A 19,385-nucleotide genomic window follows, 5' to 3' on the forward strand; every position below is an offset into this window, starting at 1 on the left:
TACCCTAATTTGGGAGATATAAATAAACCTAATCAGATTGAGTAGCTGTCAGTAAGAAGCAAGATTTACTGGGCAGTTGACTTTGTATATTTTGATCTGATGCATAAATGAATGCTCCTTGAATCCATTTAGCAGCTGGCTGTCATTTCCATTAGCTAAAAGTAACTAGTCTTGATTCTACTTCAAAGCTGCTGCTAGCATACCTTGCTGAGCTTGGGTAGATTTTCAGCTCACAAAATTCCCAGCTGCCAGTTCAGAGAGAGGTCTCTGGACCTTGTTATAAGGTCATCTAAATCCTTCTGCCCACTCTTGAAATGAGCCTGGGCAGGTAATTTAATTCAGTCTTTCTGACACTGCAGGTGGTCAAGAAGGATTTAAGGATTTATATGCAATAAGAAGGACTCTTTAGAGTTTTATCGGTCTTAGCTCTGAAGGTAGAGAAGGTGAGGTGAGAGCTGAATGCTCTGAGTTATTCCTGCCCACTTTCAGCTCTAGGGACGTGGTAAATTCATTCCTCACTTTCAGCCCTAGGGACATGGTAAATTCTTCCACCAACCCTTACTTTTTGGTGCTGTGTTACCGTGCCATTGCAGGAGACCTGGGTTCTATTCCTGGATCAGGAACATCTCCTGGAGAAGCAAGTGGCAACCATCTCCAGTGCTCTTGCCTAGGAAATCCCATGGACAGAGGAGCCTGGCGGGCTACAGTCCGTGGGGTTGCAAAGAGTCAAACGTGACCGAGTGACTGAACAACGTTATCATGAATACTTTCTATCTCCAAAGTTTTGGGAATTGTGATTGCTTCATGCACTGTTCTCCTTCTTTCTTTTGACTCTTTCGGTTACATGACCCTTAGAAGTTATATGTGCTCATGTGAGCTCGGTTGCTAAGTCATGTCTGATCTTTGCGACCCCGTGAGCTATAGCCTACCAGGCTCCTCTGTTCACGGGATTTTTTTTGAGTGGGTTGCTGTTTCTTTCTCCAGGGGATCTTCCCAATGCTGGGACCAAACTTGCATCTCCTATATCAGCAGGCAGGTTCTTTACCGCTGTGCCACCGGGGAAGCTCCACTAAGTTACACAATATTCTGTAAATATTTTTATAGATTATTTTAGGGAAATGCAGGCTATTAATGTTTCACTATGTTTAGGTAAGTAGAACTAAGTGAAGCTAGCACAGGAAGGTTGTTTTAGTTTTGCCTCGAAACTCAGTGGCTTAAAACAGCACACATGCGTGGTCTCGTAACTTCTGAGTCAGGAATTCTGGAGTGGCTCAGCTGCCTCATTCTGGCCACGTTATTGTAAAGACTGCAGCCAAGGTGTCCTAGGGGCAGAGTTCTCTGGCTTGACCAGGACTGGAGGGTCTTTCCGGTGTGGCTTGCTCACGTGGCTGCAGAGGAGGCCTCAGCTCCTTATTGGCTGTTGGCAGGAAGGTTTAGTTCCTCACCTGGTTGGTTTTTCATGGGGTTCCTTGAGTGTCCTCATGACATGGCAGCTGGCTTCTTCAGAGAGAGTAATGCTAGAGGAGGAAGGGTGGAAACTGTGTGCCTTTTATGACCTGGTTTCAGAAATCACCAGTGGCTCAGACGATAAAGAATCTGCCTGCAATTCAGGAGACCCAGGTTCAATCCCTGGGTCGGGAATATCCCCTGGAGGAGAAAATGGCAACCCACTCCAGTATTCTTGCCTGGAAAATTCCATGGACTACAGTCCATAGGGTTGCAAAAGAGCTGGGCATGCCTGAGCGACTAAGACTTTGACTTTTTCACTCTTCAGAAGCTGCAGCAGCCACTGAGTTGGCTGCGTTTTGTTTGTTAGAACTGAGTCACTGAGTACAGCCCACAGCAGAGGCAGTGGGGTTGGGCTCCGCCTTTGAAGGGGGGGAGAATTTTTAAAAATTGGTGAACATACTTTTAAACTACCACAATGAGAGGCATTGGAATATATTAATATTTGGCAAAGACGTGTACTTGGTAACAGCCAAATTTGCAGTAATTTCTATGATGTTCAGCGGTCTCCTAGTTAAAGCAGGTGTTTCCACTGCTATATCTGTTCCTAAAACTTCTCATGTTTTCCAGAGTTGAAAATTAAGTGGGTTTATGGGAAAATAGAACTCAAGAGAGGTAGGACTTTAAGTCCAAGCATCTTTATAACCAAAATGCTAACAGAAATAATAATGGATACCTCAGGAGATAACCTGGACAGTCTAGACTGGTCTCTTACTGTGTCTGGAAGTTGAGTTACCTTGAGTTTAGTTCAGTTGTGTCCAACTCTTTGTGATCCCATGAATCGCAGCACGCCAGGCCTCCCTGTCCATCACCAACTCCTGGAGTTCACTCAAACTCACATCCATCGAGTCAGTGATGCCATCCAGCCATCTTATCCTTACCTTAGTGAAAGTGAAGTCGCTCAGTTGTGTCTGACTCTCTGTGACCCCATGGACTGTAGCCTACCAGGCTCCTTTGTCCATGGGATTTTCCAGGCAGTAGTCCTGGATTGGATTGCCATTTCCTTCTCCAGGGGATCTTCCCAACCCAGGGATTGAACCCGGGTCTCTCACGTTGTAGACAGACACTTTACCGTCTGAGCCACCAGGGAAGTCTGATCCTTACCTTAGGGAATATTTAAAAAAAAAAAAAGGTGCAATCACATAAGAGTAGAAATGTTGGCTTGTGGGCATTGAGACTGAATTTGCTGTGGGCTTTTCCCTCTGTTTTTGAAAGTCATAATTCCACTCCCAGTATTCAGGATCCCCTTGCCTACCGTAAATCCTTGTGGACAAATGCTATTCGTGCCATGCTGACTTCATTCCCCTCTGTGGGAGCTGTTGTTTAGTTGCTAAGTCACGTCTGATTGATTGTGACCCCATGGACTGTAGCCTGCCAGTCCAAGCTTCTCTGTCCATGGGATTTACAGGCAAGAATACTGGAGTGGGTTGCCAGGGGATCTTCCCAACCCAGGGATCGAACCCACGTCTCTAGTGTCTCCTGCATGGGCAGGTGTATTTTCACCATAGTGCCTCCTAGGAAGCCAATATGTGACTTAATTAGTATTAATGAAACATATTGTGGCGGAACATACTGTTGGGCTTCCCAGCTGGCTCTAGTGGTAAAGAGCCCACCGGCCCAGGCAGGAGACATAGGAGATGTGGGTTCCATCCCTGGGTCAGGAAGACCCCCTGGAGGAGGAAATGGCAGCCCACTCCAGTGTTCTTGCCTGGAGAACCCCACAGGCAGAGGAGCCTGGTGGGCTGCAGTCCATGAGGAAGCAGAGTCGGACACGACTGAAAGCAGTGTTGCACTGGTGAGACTGTGGCTCATTTTCTTTAAGTACTTCTCTTCAAATCATGTTTGTTTATTTATTTAACAGAATTCCCTACTGGACTCACCTGGTGGTCCAGAGGTTGGGAATCCGTTTGCTGATGCAGGGGACACAAGTTGGACCCCTGGTCTGGGAAGATCCCGCATGCTGGGGAGGGGCTGTGCCTTGAGCCCAAGCTCCTGAGCCCATGCTCCGCAGCGCACGGAGCCCCCACGCTGCAGCTGCAGAGCAGCCCCTGCTCACAGCAGCCGAGTCCCCATATTTGTGACAGTGCAGAGAGAGTTATTCTTTTTACATTTGTTTTTCAAAGGTAGTACAATGATACCCCGCCTAACCAGAAGTGACCCGTTTGGAAGCCCAGACTCCTTAGATTAATACTTTTAAATACGGAAGTCAAGGAGGGTGGACCTCTGAGTGGGGGAAAAGACTTAGCCCAAAGTTTAGTCCTTTACTTTGAAGAAGGGCAGAAAGCTAGCTTTCAGCCTTTTTTTTTTAGGATTGATTGTAAAGTAAGGTGATAAATTACAAGTTCTTCATATACTCTGTTGGAAGAGAAGAGCCAAAGAACTGTGGTAATGCTGGAGCTCGGAGGTGTTTCTGGACAAGAGCAGATAGCTCTTCTAGTCCATTGGTCCCACAGGATTCTCTGAATTTCTGAATATAGTAATATATGGAGAATCCACACCTTCAAGAAAATATGTTAAACATACTTGTATAATCTATGAGAGTGAATGGTAGGTGTTTGAGAGAGTTAAATTTAACTATATGGCCCTTTGTTCCAGACTACATGGAGTAACAGAGACTGCATTTACTCTTTAACGTAAAAGAAAGAAACCACTAAAAACCAGGTGAAATATATGAATCAGCTTTCAGACACTGAGCATCAGGCCGCAAAGGACACAAAACCCCACGACACACGCACCTTGAGAGAAGCAAAACGGATGGAAACAGGCCTCCAAAGATGCCCTCTTACTGACGGTGGGAGAGCGGTCAGGCTTCAGTTGCAGAGAGGAGGAACCCAGGCAGAACCTGGTATTGACCCTGCGTTCAGGAGAAGCTGGGAGTCCACTGAGGCTACACAGTTTGAGTATAAAGAGTGAGGTGCTGGAGGGAAAAGAACCACTCAGTCCTGGAGATGTGCGGGAAGTCGTCACTGAACCTTCAGCTTCGTGCTGACCCGTCGTGTGTGAGGAAGAAACTGAGGCTGGGGCTGAAAACCACCGTGGAAGAGCAGGGGGCTGAAGCCCGACGCTCGCCTGGAAACCACCGCAGAAGAGCAGGGCGCTAAAGCCCGACGCTCGCCCGGGGCCAGGCCCAGAGAGAGCTGTACCATTCAGAAGGGTTGCTGGCTAATACTGTCATTAGAAATCCTGACTTAAGATGGCTCAGGTCTAATATGGCAAATCCCAGAAAGCAAGCCTTGTAAGAGGCAAAGTGTTTTCAACTAACTTAATTGTATCCTAGAACAAAACTCCATCATATTCATAAAGATACAAGAATATCCAGTTTTCAACAAGATAAAATTCATAATGACTAGCTTACAAACGAAGTGACCAGGTGTGCAAAGAAGCAGGAAAATATGACCCATAAGAGAAAACAATAAAGCTGACACAGAAATGAGACAGATGATAGAATTAGTTGACAGGTACATTTAAGCAGCCATTGTGATTGTGTTTCATATATTCATGAAGATAAAGCAGAATTAGGAGTGACATAGAAGATGTATCCATATCTTTCGTGTGTTTGTATGTGTATATAAGTATGTGTGCCCACATATACCCAAATCGAACTTAGAGGTGAAAAGTACACTGGATAGAATTAACAGGAGATTAAACACTGCCAAAGAAAAGATTAGTGAACCTGAAGCCACAGCTTGCCAGAACTTGTGGAATGCAGTTAAAGCAGTACTTAGACGGAAGTTCATAGCATGTAAATGTGTATATTAAGAAAAGGAAAAATGACCTCAGCTTCCACATTCAGAAAACAGAAAAAAGGAAAAATTAATCCTAAAATTAGTAAGAGAAACAAGAATCATAGGAACAGAAATAAATGAAACCATCAACAGAAAAACAATAGAGAATGAAACCAAAACCTGTTTTTTTGTGATGTTTGATAAAATTGGTAATGTAATCAGACTAATAAAAGTTTATGGCTCCTAAACTATGGAAGTAAAAACAAAAATAAACAAACGGGGCCTAATAAATCACAAACGCTTTTGCACAGTGAAGGAAACCAGAAACGAAGCAAAATGGCAACCTGCAGAACGGGAGAAGGTATTTGCAAGCACTGGACTGAAAGGGATTAATTTCCAAAATTCACACACAGCTTATACAACTCAGTATGGGCAGAAGACCTAAATAGACATTTCTCCAAAGAAGATATACAGATGGCCAGCAGGCACATGAGACAGTGCTGAGCATCAGTAATTGTTAGAAAAGTGCAAATCAAAACTGCAGTGAAGTATCACCTCCCTCCAGTCAGAATGGCCATCATCAGAAATTCCAAAAGTAGTAAATGCTGGAAAGGTTGTGGGAAGAAAGGAACTCTCCTGCACTGTTGATGGGAATGTAAATTGGTGGAACCACTGAAGAGAATAGTATGGCGGTTCTTTAAAAAACTAAAAATAGCATTACCATGGAATCCTGCAGTCCCACTCCTGGGCAGATATCCAGACAAAACCACAATTTGAAAAGGTACGTTCACCCCAGTGTTCATTGCAGAACTGTTTACGATAGCCAAGACAAGTAAGCAGCCCAAACGTCCATCAACGGATGAACAAAGAAGATGTGGTGTATATATGTGTGCATTTACCAATGGAGTATTACTCAGCCATGAAAAGAGTGAGCTAATGCCGTTTGCAGTCACCTGGGTGGACCTAAAGATTATCAGACTAAGAGAAGTAAGCCAGGCAGAGAAGGACAAAATCATAGGATAATGCTTATGTGATATCTTAAAACAAATACAAATGAACTTATTTACAGAAGAGGAAAAAAAAGTCATGTTACCAATATCAGGAATGAGAGAGGTGATAACTACAAATTTTTATTAATATTAAAAGTATAATAAGAAACTATTGTGGACAACTTTATGTCAACTATATGAAAAATGAAATGAGCAAGCCTTTAAAAGTTCAGACTACCAACGGTAACTCAAGTTAACTAGATAATGGAATAACATAGTCCAAACTCTAGTATAAATTTGAAATTGAAATTAAAAACCGGCTCCCTGCAAAAAAGCAAAAAACAAAGACCAGAAAAAATAAGACGCCAGGTCCGGAAGTCTACACTGAGAAGCCTGATCACCATCGTGGTGGTCAGTGTGCTCGGGTTTTAACTCATTTATAGGTGTGTTCATGTCACATCTTATCAAACTGCCATCTGCCAAGTGATCAGAGAGGAAAAGAATGTTTTAAATCTTTGCGCTATAGTCAGGTTTCTCTCTCAGCTTGAGACACTTGTTCTCGCTGCCCATCTTTCCTCTCAGATCATGCAAGAGATGCCTTAAATCTGTAGGATATTTCTAAAGGACGAGTTGTAAGAATGGATCCAGCTTTAAATGGATGGACTTTGGTTCCTTGTGTGATGTGAATATTTATTAGAGCATAAGACAATTTGAATGCCTGTGATTTGAGAAGTTTCAGAATTGACAGAGCTACAATAATTTCTTGCGTCATAGAATAAGGAAGTCTGACGCAAAGGGCTGTGCCCCGGGCTGACTGCCGAGCTGTCAGTTACTCGCTCCGCTCCGGGTTCCCCAGAGCCCGGGTGACACACAGCCTCGTTCTGAGGGCGCGCCTGAGCTGGGGGCACCTGGCAGGGGAGAGCAGCCAGCAAGGACATTTAAATCCAGAGCAGATGAGAGGGGTTTGATTCAGACTGGGATATTAGGGCTTCCCTGGGAGACACTAACCTTGTTAGCTTCCAGGACTGTTCAGGCCCCTGGGGGATTTTTCTAAGGGGGGAGGTAAAACCCCGTCCTGTTGATATCCCATGCTTTTCTCTTACAGCCTTGGTCCTCTCTATCGGGGACTTTCTAGTCCTCTCTATTTGCTCTGGGGCTTTTTTTAGATCTTTGTGGAGTTGGAGAATTGAGGGACTGCTCCTCATGTACCGCTGTTGTCTTTTTCTTCAGTGTAATTACTCACAGGTCTATATACACGTGGCAGGTTAAGGAGTGTCCTTGCATCCACACTCAGATGTGGCTCAACAGAATGCCTGCTTCTTTGTATTCGTGTGTGTGTGGTGTGTAAGTATTTACAACAGATCCCTTGTTAGAGAATGTTAGTGTATTACATTCATGGAAATCGGATTTGGGAAATCCAGTGGCCCGGTGTCTCTCATTTGTGGCCTTGCACAGGCCTCTCCATCTCTTCTGAGTCTCTGCTTCTGTCCCCCTTCCCTGAGGAGGAGACTGTACTGTGGAAAGCGGCACTGACTGGGAACCGGGGCGTCTTTCTGTCTGAGGCTCAGTGGACTTAGCAGATCAGGGCACGTGGGCGGCTGTGGGCAGACCCACCGCTGGCAGGCTCTGCTGAGTCGCATCTGAAGTCTCCTGGGCTTCCTATCCCACCGTGGGAACGTCAGCGTTGGGTAGACAGGCACCTCCGTGGAGCTCTCCACAGAGGATGCTGCCTGTGTAGTTGTTTCCTAGGCCAGACTTCAAAAAGCTGAACCCCTTTTAGACTTCATTCTCGCCCAATGCCAGGAAATTCATGTCGTGTACAGTATGTATTTTATAAAGCACTCTGATACACTGGGAGAAAGAGGAAGTGAAATTCAAATCTGCTGGTTTGGTTATTTGCAAACATTTCTGCCCAAAGGTATGTATTCAGTTCAGTCGCTCAGTTGTGTCTGACTTTGCGACCCCATGGACTGCAGCACACTAGGCTTCCCTGTCCATCACTAACTCCCGGAGCTTACTTAAACTCATGTCCATCGAGTCGGGGATGCCATCCAGCCATCTCACCCTCTGTCGTCCCTTCTCCTCCCGCCTTCAACCTTTCCCAGCATCAGGGTCTTTTCCAGAGTCAGCTCTTCGCGTCAGGCGGCCAGAGTATTCGCGCTTCAGCACCAGTCCTTCCAATGAACACTCAGGACTGATTTCCTTTAGGATGGACTGGTTGGATCTCCTTGCAGTCCAAGGGACTTTCAAGAGAATTCTCCAATACCACAGTTCAAAAGCATCAATTCTTTGGTGCTCAGCTTTCTTTATAGTCCAACTCTCACATCCATACATGACCACTGGAAAAACCATGGCCTTGACTAGAAGGACCTTTGTTGGCAAAGTAATGTCTCTGCTTTTGAATATGCTGTCTAGGTTGGTCATAATTTTTCTTCCAAGGAGTAAGCATCTTTTAATTTCATGGCTGCAGTCACCATCTGCAGTGATTTTTGAGCCCCCCAAAATAAAATCTGTCACTGTTTCCATTGTTTCCTTCCCCATCTATTTGCCGTGAAGTGATGGGACCAGATGCCATGATCGTCGTTTTCTGAATGTTGAGTTTTAAGCCAAGTTTCTCACTCTCCTCTTTCCCTTTCATCAAGAGGCTCTTTAGTTCCGCTTCACTTTCTGCCATAAGGGTGGTGTCATCTGCATATCTGAGGTTATTGACATTTCTCCCGGCAATCTTGATTCCAGCTTGTGTTTCTTCCAGTCCAGCGTTTCTCATGATGTACTCTGCATAGAAGTTAAATAAGCAGGGTGACAATATACAGCTTTGACGTACTCCTTTTCCTATTTGGAACCAGTCTGTTGTTCCATGTCCAGTTCTAACGGTTGGTTTCTTGACCTGCATACAGATTTCTCAGGAGGCAGGTCAGGTGGTCTGGTATGCCCATCTCTTTCAGAATTTTCCACACTTTATTGTGATCCACACAGTCAGAGGCTTTGGCATAGTCAGTAAAGCAGAAGTGGATGTTTTTCTGGAACTCCCTTGGTTTTTCGATGATCCGATGGATGTTGGCAATTTGAGCTCTGGTTCCTCTGCCTCTTCTAAAACCAGCTTGAACATCAGGAAGTTCACAGTTCACATAGTGTTGAAGCCTGGCTTGGAGAATTTTGAGCATTACTTTGCTAGTGTGAGATGAGTGCAATTGTGTGGTAGTTTGAGCATTCTTTGGCATTGCGTTTCTTTGGGATTATTATGAAAACTGACCTTTTCCAGTCCTGCGGCCACTGCTGAGTTTTCCAAATGTGCTGGCATATTGAGTGCAGTGCTTTCACAGCATCATCTTTTAGGATTTGAAATAGCTCAACTGGAATTCCATCACCTCCACTAGCTTTGTTCATAGTGATGCTTCCTAAGGCCCACTTGACTGCACATTCCAGGTTGTCTGGCTCTAGGTGAGCGATTGCACCATCATGATTATCTTGGTCACGAAGATCTTTTTTGTACAGTTTTTCTGTATATTCTTGCCCCCTCTTCTTAATATCTTCTGTTAGGTCCATATCGTTTCTGTCCTTTATTGAGTCCATCTTTGCATGAAATGTTCCCTTGGTATCTCTAATTTTCTTGAAGAGATTTCTAGTCTTGCCCGTTGTATTATTTTCCTCTATTTCTTTGCATCAATCACTGAGGAAGACTTTCTTATCTCTCCTTGCTATTCTTTGGAACTCTGCAATCAAATGGGTATATCTTTTCCTTTTCTCCTTTGCCTCTTTTCACAGCTATTTTTAAGGCCTCCTCAGACAACCATTTTGCCTTTTTGCATTTCTTTTTCTTGGGGATGGTCTTGATCCCTGCCTCCTGTACAGTGTCAGGAACCTCCGTCCATAGTTCTTCAGGGACTCTATCAGATCTAATCCTTTGAATCTATTTGTCATTTCCACTGTATAATCGTAACAGATTTGATTTAGGTCATACCTGAATGGCCTGGTGATTTTCCCTACTGTCTTCAATTTAAGTCTGAATGTGGCAATAAGGAGTTCATGATCTGAGCCACAGTCAGCTCCTGATCTTGTTTTTGCTGACTGTATAGAACTTCTCCATCTTTGGCTGCAAAGGATATAATCAATCTGATTTCAGTGTTGACCATCTGGTGATGTCCATGTGTAGAGTCTTCTCTTGTGTTGTTGGAAGAGGGTGTTTGCTATGAGCAGTGCGTTCTCTTGGCGAAACTCTATTAGCCTTTGCCCTGCTTCATTCTGTATCCAAGGCAAAGTTACCTGTTACTCCAGGTGTGTATTGGGAGGGAGTCAGACAGCTGTTGGATTTTCTTGAGACCTATCTTTGGTATTGCTGCTCTTCCTTTTTCCTTCTCCAGTAGATGTTTGACATCTACCAAAACCACTTGGCATTTACGTTAGTTTTAATATTCATAAGAATACAGTTTCTGTTGAATCTGTTTATTCTGCTACCCCTTGGCAACTACAGCAAACTTCCAAATAAATAAGACATTCCTGGCTTGGGACCTGTTCAGGGGCACGTGCCCCCATCAGTTTGTTTGTGAGCGTGGCCTTCGGCTCTCTTTGATAAATAGTCAGTGTCTGGTACTGAGAAGTATTTCCCTTCTCATTTATACGACTCCGTCACTTAGGAGTCCAGTGATTTTCCCGTTCCGTTGATGGGCCTTGTCTGAGTGTTGTTCTTCCAAGTTCACTCCCCCTGGGAAATGAGACTCCTCAGCCCTGCCTCGGTTCTCTGTCTTCATCTCAGTGCATCTTTGTCCGTCTCCCTCCCTGATTTGCAGGCACGGCAGCACACCATCCTTCTTAGACTGGCATTAATTATCTTTGAAGGCTTAGCTATGTTTATAGAGTAGTATTTTCTTACTAGAAAAGTCATTCATTTTTAATCTCCTCAATACTCAATGTACATTGAATATCTGTAGGAGAAAGAATATCAGGGTAATCGCATTAAAACTGATTAGTTTCATTAAATGCCAGCTCCTGAATGTTATCTTTCTACATCAGCCTATATAATATTTTCTTCTTAGTGAACTTAAATTAAGTCTCTGATTCGTTAAAATCTTGAAGTCATTCCTTTTTTAAATGTAAAGTGAAATTGTGAAGGGAAGAGCAGAAAACAAAACTTGGGTTTACAGTGGACGAGTTAAAATGGCTTTTTCCCTAGGGTTTTAAGGGAAAAGTTCTTCTTCACTTATATTAAAAAGAACATGTGGGGTAGATAGAGTAGTTCTTATTATGGTGGTATTACTCCTGGTTTCAGATTCTCTTAATTGTGAATTAGAGCCTCAGTCACCATTTAGATGGTTCTAGTATAGTTCTTCTCCGTTGTCCAGGTAATTTATCTGCTCTGCTGATGAGTAGCAAAACACCCGTTTCTTTAAGACTAAACTGTTTGCTTGTGCTTGTTGTAGGCAAACCTCACAGTACCGGTAGCTCTGAGCGGATTCAGCTCTCAGGAATGTACAATGTCCGCAAAGGCAAGATGCACTTGCCGGTGAACCGATGGACCAGACGCCAAGTCATCCTGTGTGGGACCTGCCTGATCGTGTCATCTGTGAAAGACAGCGTGGCCGGAAAGATGCACGTGCTGCCGCTCATCGGCGGCAAAGTAAGTGGGACCCAAGCCAGACACCGACAGGCTTTCCAGCCTCCTAAGGAGCTCTGCTGTGAACCGTCCCTGTAGTGGGGCTGGCTGGTTTTTGCCTCATCGTTCCTGTCGTGCCTCTGCAGTGGGCATTTTGGGTTGGTGGAGTTTTGGAATATGTCATTGCCGTTGACTCGCATGAGGCCTTGGCGCCGTTTGCTTCGTCCGTGTCTGTATTTTGGGGCCTCCCTGCTGGCTCAGGCTGTAAAGGATCTGTGGCAGTGCCGGAGACCCGGTGCAGTTTCCGGGTCGGGAAGGTCCCCTGGGGAAGGGAATGACTGCCCACTGCAGTGTTCCTGCCTGGAGAATTCCGTGGACAGAGGAGCCTGGCGGGCTACAGTCCATGGGGTCACAGAGCTGGACACGCTGAGCGACTGACACTTTCACTTTTTCACTCACTTTCTCGTGCCTCACAGTTACGAGCCTGAAAACAGAGCACCTGGAATTTCACTGTTATATTTCAGACTACTGGTGATTAATTATTTATGAGAGGATATCTTTTGATATTGTGATAACATTTTGTAGTGTAGTTTAGTGATCCCCAGGTCCATGACTTTAGATCATTCAGGCGTGCTAATTGAAGGTTAGACTCTTCAGCAGGAATCTCTGATTCTGCTTTGCCTTACCTCTCTGCTTGTGTTTTGTGACCAGTGAGGTTAGCATGCTTAGTTTATCACTATAGCTAGTCATGACTTTTGAACCTGAAATGCGTCTCATTTCAGAGAAAGCCCACGATGCAGCTGATAGATACTCCCAGCATACTGGCTGCTTTCCTTTGGACATGTTAGCTATTTTATTTCTATCATTTACAAAATAGGAAGAAAGAGGTTGAGTCGGAAGATTCTATTCTTGTCTTTGCCAGATTTATTTATAAACCCCAAGCATTGGTAAGGGTATCATTACCATAATTATATGTCAGTATTTCCTGATTTTTAAATGATATGACAACCTGTTAATAAAGGGAAAGGCAAATTTGGATGAAAAAACAGGTTTTTGGAAATCAGGGCCATATTAAGAATTGTTTTCTTGGGCTTCCGTGGTGACTGACTGGTAAAGAATCTGGCTGCCAGTGCAGTCCCAGGTCCAGGGAGATCCCCCGTGCCAGTGCAGTCCCAGGTCTGGAGGGTCCCCCGTGCCACAGAGCAGCTAGGCCCGTGAGCCTGCTTTCTAGAGTCGCAACCGCTGAAGCCGGCACGCTCAGAGCCTGCTCCCCACGAGAGGCGCCAGGCGAGGGGAAGCCTGGACGCTGCAGCGAGGAGCAGCCCCCGCTCTCCACACAGCGGCCGACGCCCGGCTCAGCCAAAAATGAAAATAAATAAATGAGTGATTGTTTTTAAAGCATTAAAAGTTTTTTTTCGTTACCATTTTCCCCCTGAACAGGCATGGGAAAGGAGGCAGGACATGGAAATTAAAAAGAGAGAAATATAAACTAAATATAAAGTAATTTACTTTGTTAAAGTACTTTTTTTTAATTGGCAAATGTTTGATTTGTCGATTGCAGGGATTAGAAATCAAGAGGGAAAGAAAAGACCAGGTGTGTGCAGTAGCGCGTGGTGTTTTGTTCACCTGCTGGGTGGCAGCTTCATTCACGAGTTCCAGTCATTCTTTCCGAATGTGTGAACAGCCCGTGTCAATATCCCCCCCCAACTATCATCTGCTCTAGTCTCAATTCTAATACTTGATTGTTAAAAAATGGATTTGGCTAGTCTGTGAGGTATGTTTAGGGCTGTTTGATTTGTCTGTTTTGAAACTTTGGCCTCTTAACTTCTGTCTGAGCACTGAATTACTGGCAATTTACTACTGAAGATCTTGGTCTTTGGATGGATGAATTACTGAAACTCAGTCATCGTTATCGCTTCCATAACTCATCATGGAAAACGCGTGTTTACCGTTTGCTGCCCTGACAGGTCAACAGTCTGTTTCTTGCTCCTCCATGATGTTGGGCATTTGCAGAGGCTACTTTAATATTACTATTTATTAAATACCCTCTATAGGGAAGCCACTTTGCTTGGCATCCCAGAAATACCAAGATGGGTAAGTCACCATCTCTGCCTTTGAGTAGCTTGTAATTACTGTCTGGAAGTGAAGGATGGACCACAGATGTGCTCCACAGAGCTGCAAGAACAGTGTGGGAGGGGGTGGAAGGGGAAACTCCCTCTTGTGAGGTGAATCAGTCGGGGGCCTGTGATGGAGGAGGCAGCAGTTATGGTGGAGCACGGAGAGCGGGAAGGCTCTTGCCACCTCAGGAAGATGGTCGGAAAGATGACTGTGCTCTGAGAAGCAGCCACAGGAAAGCAGTGCTGCCGGGAAGGTCAGAGGATCCGGTTGTAATCAGCATCTTCATTCAGAGCTAGAGACTGGTTCCGTTTCCCAGGCCTCTTATTGGATGCACTTCTCCCACTGAGTGAATTGAAAGTTAATATCTTCTGTTTCTCGCAGACAAACCTTGTAAAACCTGTTTTGTGCTAGTCTTTAAAATAATGGAGTATGTTGAAAAATTGAGTCTTTTAAAACCTGTTAACCAGGTTAGGAAAAAAAAATTCACTCTTTGCAGTCTGAGTTTTCTTTAATCTGTGTTCCTTTTCTCATTGGGCTCTGTTGTTAAGAAACTGAGAGAGAATGGAAGTTTTTGTTTTATTTAATTTATATAAGAGCTTGAAATGGGGTGTGAGATGGATGGGTCCTAACCCAGCTGTAACTGCTGTAATAGTGAAACTCGATATAACACTCGAGCATGATCATTAGTTTGCATTTTCAAATGTAGAATTCAAATATGAAGTTTATTAAAGCTTCGTTGTTGAAAAACATTTAATAAATTTTGTTCACTGTGCAATTATTGTATTTAATTTCTCCTTCAAAGTTTAACATAAAATTTAGATAAGTTATTTAAACTAATCCTTGAGGTATTATTTGTCCAGTCACAAAGCATAATAAGTTGCGTGACTGTGACTTACTACTCAGTTTAGAAGTCGCAGCAGCATCAGTGCCAGTGTTTCTGCCAGAGTTCCCCTTTTACCTGTCACATTACGTCCTCCTCACCTAGAGAAGTCCACTGTCCTAGGATAGGTGTTCGTTATTCTCTTACTTTTTTGAAATAAACTTGATCACGTGACTTTGCTTTGACCTTATAAAGCTGGGGTCACCCCGTTTGTAGTTTCCTGTGGTTGGATTTTTCACCCAGTGCCGCGCCTCACGGTAAGAGTCCTTGTTGCCTGCTGTCGGTCGTCTTCATTTCTCTGCGTCACCCTCTGTAAGTGTTCCAGGCTTCCAGAATTTCTCAAGCTGTTTTCCTGTTGATGGATGTTTGGGTTGCTTCTAGTTTGTTATGGAAAATTCTCCTGAGATGGTCTTATTTTGATATGCCTCCTGGTATACAAGCAGTTTTCTAGAGCAGCAGTTCTGAACTCTTGCTGCTGTGGCTGAAGGGACATTTGGTAATAGGTACAAGCGTTTTGATTGTCAAATCGATGGATACTCTGTTGATATAAGCTTAGTTATGCTGTGGTAACAAAACACCCAGATCTCAATGCCAACAGTTACTTCTCACCCACATTATTTGTCCAGTGTGGGATGGCAGAGATTTCTTCTTTCAAATGATTGTGTGGGGACTCAGCCTGATGGAGGCCCTGTCTCTTACCGTGGTGTGACATGTGGCTTCCTTCGCTGCTTAGGCAGGGGAAGAGGGACCTGTAGAGTCACTCGCTGGCTCTTGTTGGGGAAGTGGCACACAGAGCTTCTGCCCCTGGCTTACTGGCCGGAACTAGCCGCATGAGTCCACCCGAATTGCCAAGACTCTGGGAAAAATAGATGGTGTGCTTGGTTAATACTAGTATCTTTTGCTGCAAGGGGACACTATTGGCATTTAAAGTGCAGGGACTCAGAGTAAAATGTCACACAGAAGTACTAAACAGTCTTGCACAGTGTACACAAAAACTCTTCAACCCAAAATTCTGTGATGCCTGCCTTGAGAAATACTGCTCTTAAGAATGCAGCCGCTGGGCTGTAGGGCTCATATGCACGCTTACTCTTACAAGGTGATACCCAGTTGATTTCCAAGGTTGCTGCACCATTTCATACTCACATTGGTGTACAAGTGTTCCTGTTTCTCTCTGTTGTCACCAAACTTTATTAAGGTGTGACTGATACACAACAGTACATTTTGATAACAAAAACATGCTCCTTTGTACCCTCCTATCCTGCTTTTCTGCTCACTCCTGCTGCTGCGAAGTTGCTTCAGTTGTGTCCGACTCTGTGGGACCCCATAGACGGCAGCCCACCAGGCTCGCTCCTCCCTGGGATTCTCCAGGCAAGAACACTAGAGTGGATTGCCATTTCCTTCTCCAATGCATGAAAGTGAAAAGTGAAAGTGAAGTCACTCAGTCGTGTCCAACTCTTAGCAACCCCATGGACTGCAGCCCACCAGGCTCCTCCATCCATGGGATTTTCCAGGCAAGGGTACTGGAGTGGGGTGCCATTACCTTCTCCATCTGCTCACTCCTACCCATTCCCAAAAAACAGACTGATTTCTCTCAATACAGATTAGTTTAAATAGCATTTTTTAAAAATTATATTTTCTTCACGACCCAGATAATCATGATGATGTGATCACTAATCTAGAGCCAGACATCTTGGAATGTGAAGTCAAGTGGGCCTTAGAAAGCATCACTACGAACAAAGCTAGTGGAGGTGATGGAATTCCAGTTGAGCTCTTTCAAATCCTGAAAGATGACGCTGTGAAAGTGCTGCACTCAATATGCCAGCAAGTTTGGAAAACTCAGCAGTGGCCACAGGACTGGAAAAGGTCAGTTTTCATTGAAATCCCAAAGAAAGGCAATGCCAAAGAATGCTCAAACTACTGCACAATTGCACTCATCTCACATGCTAGTAAATTCATGCTCAAAATTCTCCAAGCCAGACTTCAGCAATACGTGAACTGTGAACTCCCTGATGTTCAAGCTGGTTTTAGAAAAGGCAGAGGAACCAGAGATCAAATTGCCAACATCCGCCGGATCATGGAAAAGGCAAGAGAGTTCAAGAAAACATCTATTTCTGCTTTATTCACTATGCCAAAGCCTTTGACTGTGTGGATCACAATAAACTGTGGAAAATTCTGAAAGAGATGGGAATACCAGTATGCAGGTCAGGAAGCAACAGTTAGAACTGGACATGGAACAACAGACTGGTTCCAAATAGGAAAAGGAGTACGTCAAAGCTGTGTATTGTCACCCTGCTTATTTAACTTCTATGCAGAGTACATCATGAAAAATGCTGGACTGGAAGAAACACAAGCTGGAATCAAGATTGCCGGGAGAAATATCAATACCCTCAGATATGCAGATGACACTACCCTTATGGCAGAAAGTGAAGAGGAACTAAAAAGCCTCTTGATGAAAGTGAAAGAGGAGAGTGAAAAAGTTGGCTTAAAGCTCAACATTCAGAAAATGAAGATCATGGCATCCGATCCCATCATTTCATGGGAAATAGATGGGGAAACAGTGTCAGACTTTATTTTTTGGGGCTCCAAAATCACTGCAGATGGTGACTGCAGCCCTGAAATTAAAAGACGCTTACTCCTTGGAAGAAAAGTTATGACCAACCTAGATAGTATATTCAAAAGCAGAGACATTACTTTGCTGACTAAGGTCCGTCTAGTCAAGGTTATGGATTTTCCTGTGGTCATGTATGGATGTGAGAGTTGGACTGTGAAGAAGGCTGAGCGCCGAAGAATTGATGCTTTTGAACTGTGGTGTTGGAGAAGACTCTTGAGAGTCCCTTGGACTGCAAGGAGATCCAACCAGTCCATTCTGAAGGAGATCAGCCCTAGGTGTTCTTTGGAAGGAATGATGCTAAAGCTGAAGCTCCAGTACTTTGGCCACCTGATGTGAAGAGTTGACTCATTGGAAAAGACTCTGATGCTGGGAGGGATTGGGGGCAGGAGGAGAAGGGGACGACAGAGGATGAGATGGCTGGATGGCATCACCGACTCGAAGGACGTGAGTCTGAGTGAACTCCGGGAGATGGTGATGGACAGGAGGCCTGGCGTGCTGTGGTTCATGGGGTCGCAAAGAGTCGGACACGACTCAGCGACTGAACTGAACTGATTTTCTTTTTGGTGTATAGAAATGTGGTTGATTTTTGAGTATTAATCTTATATCCAGTCACCTTAACTAAATTTTCTTATTTTTCTTAAGTCTGTGGACTTTTTCATGTTTGCTGTGTAGCTAATCATTTCATATTCAGATAATGGCAGTTTTCTTTCTTCCTCAGTACATTTCTGTGTCTTACTGTAATGGCCAGCACTCTAGTACAGTATTGAGCAGAAAAAGTAAGAGAGTGATATCACACCGTTAACATTGAAGTGCGCCTCAGATAAATACCCTTTGTTGGCTTAAGTGAGTTATCTGTGTTCTTAGTCTGACAGAGTTTTTATCATGAATGATGAATGGGAGGAGAATGTTACCAAAAGCTTTTTCTGCAACTGAGGGGGTGAGCATATGGCTTCCTTTTTCGTCTGTTAATGTGGTTAATGATTTTAGAGTCCCAATAGCATGGAACCATCTTTCCTGAGGTGAGCCCAGCGCTTGTTCTTGATGTGTTTTCCCCGTATTGCTGAATTCTGATGCCGCACTTTGTTCAAGATGAGTGTTCGTGACTAAGGTTGGCCTTCCGTCTCCCTTTCTGTTGCTGGTCTGGTCTGTTCTGGGTTCTACTGGCGTCGTATTTCTTTGCTTGTTTGGTGGATCGGTGTGCAGTGTTCTATTTCTTGGATTTTTTATAAAACTTACCTACAAAATCATATGGTCCTGATCTTTTCTTGATAATTAAAAAAGTCCTAATTTATTTTAATGGTAATAAAACTGTATGTCTGATTGTTTTCTTGACTTGGTGTTGGGCTTCCCAGGTGGCGCTAGTGGTAAAGAGCCTGCCTGTCTGTGCAGGAGACCTCAGAGACATGGTCTTGATTCCAGGGCGTCCCGTGGACAGAGGAGCCTTGCAGGCTACCTCCATAGTGTCACGAAGCAGGCATGCCTGGAGTGACTTAGTGTTAGTAAAATGTGTTTTCCAAAAAATTTGCCAGAAAATTGTTTATAATAACCTCTCTTTAATCCCTGCTTAATATGTTGTTTTCCTTTTCATTATTAATCTATATTTCTTCAATTGATATCATTGATCAGTATCAATTGATATTCAATTTTGTTAGCCTTTTCAAAGAATTACTCTTTCGCTTTGTTACTGTTCTCTACTGTGCATTTGATCTCCATTTTACTAACTTCTGCATTTTATTACCTCCTTCTGCTTGAGTCACTTTTTTCCCCTAAGTTTGGTAGATGCATGGCCAGTTAAATTAATTTTCTGCCTTCTTTTCTAATATGAGTATTTAAAATAAAAGTTCCTCTGTGTACCTGCTTTTTATTGCAGTCCATAAATTTCAATATGTAATATTTTTAATGGTGTAATTCTGAGAATTTCTAAATTTTGCCTGCAGTTTCTTTTTTTTAACCTGTGAATTGTTTA

At 43.8% G+C, this 19,385-nt stretch overlaps 1 protein-coding gene across 1 annotated transcript in view; it reads left to right on the top strand.

Annotated features, from left to right (window-relative positions):
• PHLPP1 (PH domain and leucine rich repeat protein phosphatase 1) overlaps positions 1 to 19,385 on the top strand; it is a 232,685-nt gene that overhangs the window by 99,454 nt on the left and 113,846 nt on the right. The window contains exon 2 of the mRNA XM_068993677.1: positions 11,638 to 11,834. Within this exon, the coding sequence (XP_068849778.1) occupies positions 11,638 to 11,834 (197 nt within the window). The remainder of the gene's footprint in view (positions 1 to 11,637; positions 11,835 to 19,385) is intronic.

The sequence above is a fragment of the Capricornis sumatraensis genome, chromosome 21 (genome assembly GCF_032405125.1).
Source record: "Capricornis sumatraensis isolate serow.1 chromosome 21, serow.2, whole genome shotgun sequence".
Taxonomy (NCBI): Eukaryota; Metazoa; Chordata; class Mammalia; order Artiodactyla; family Bovidae; genus Capricornis; species Capricornis sumatraensis.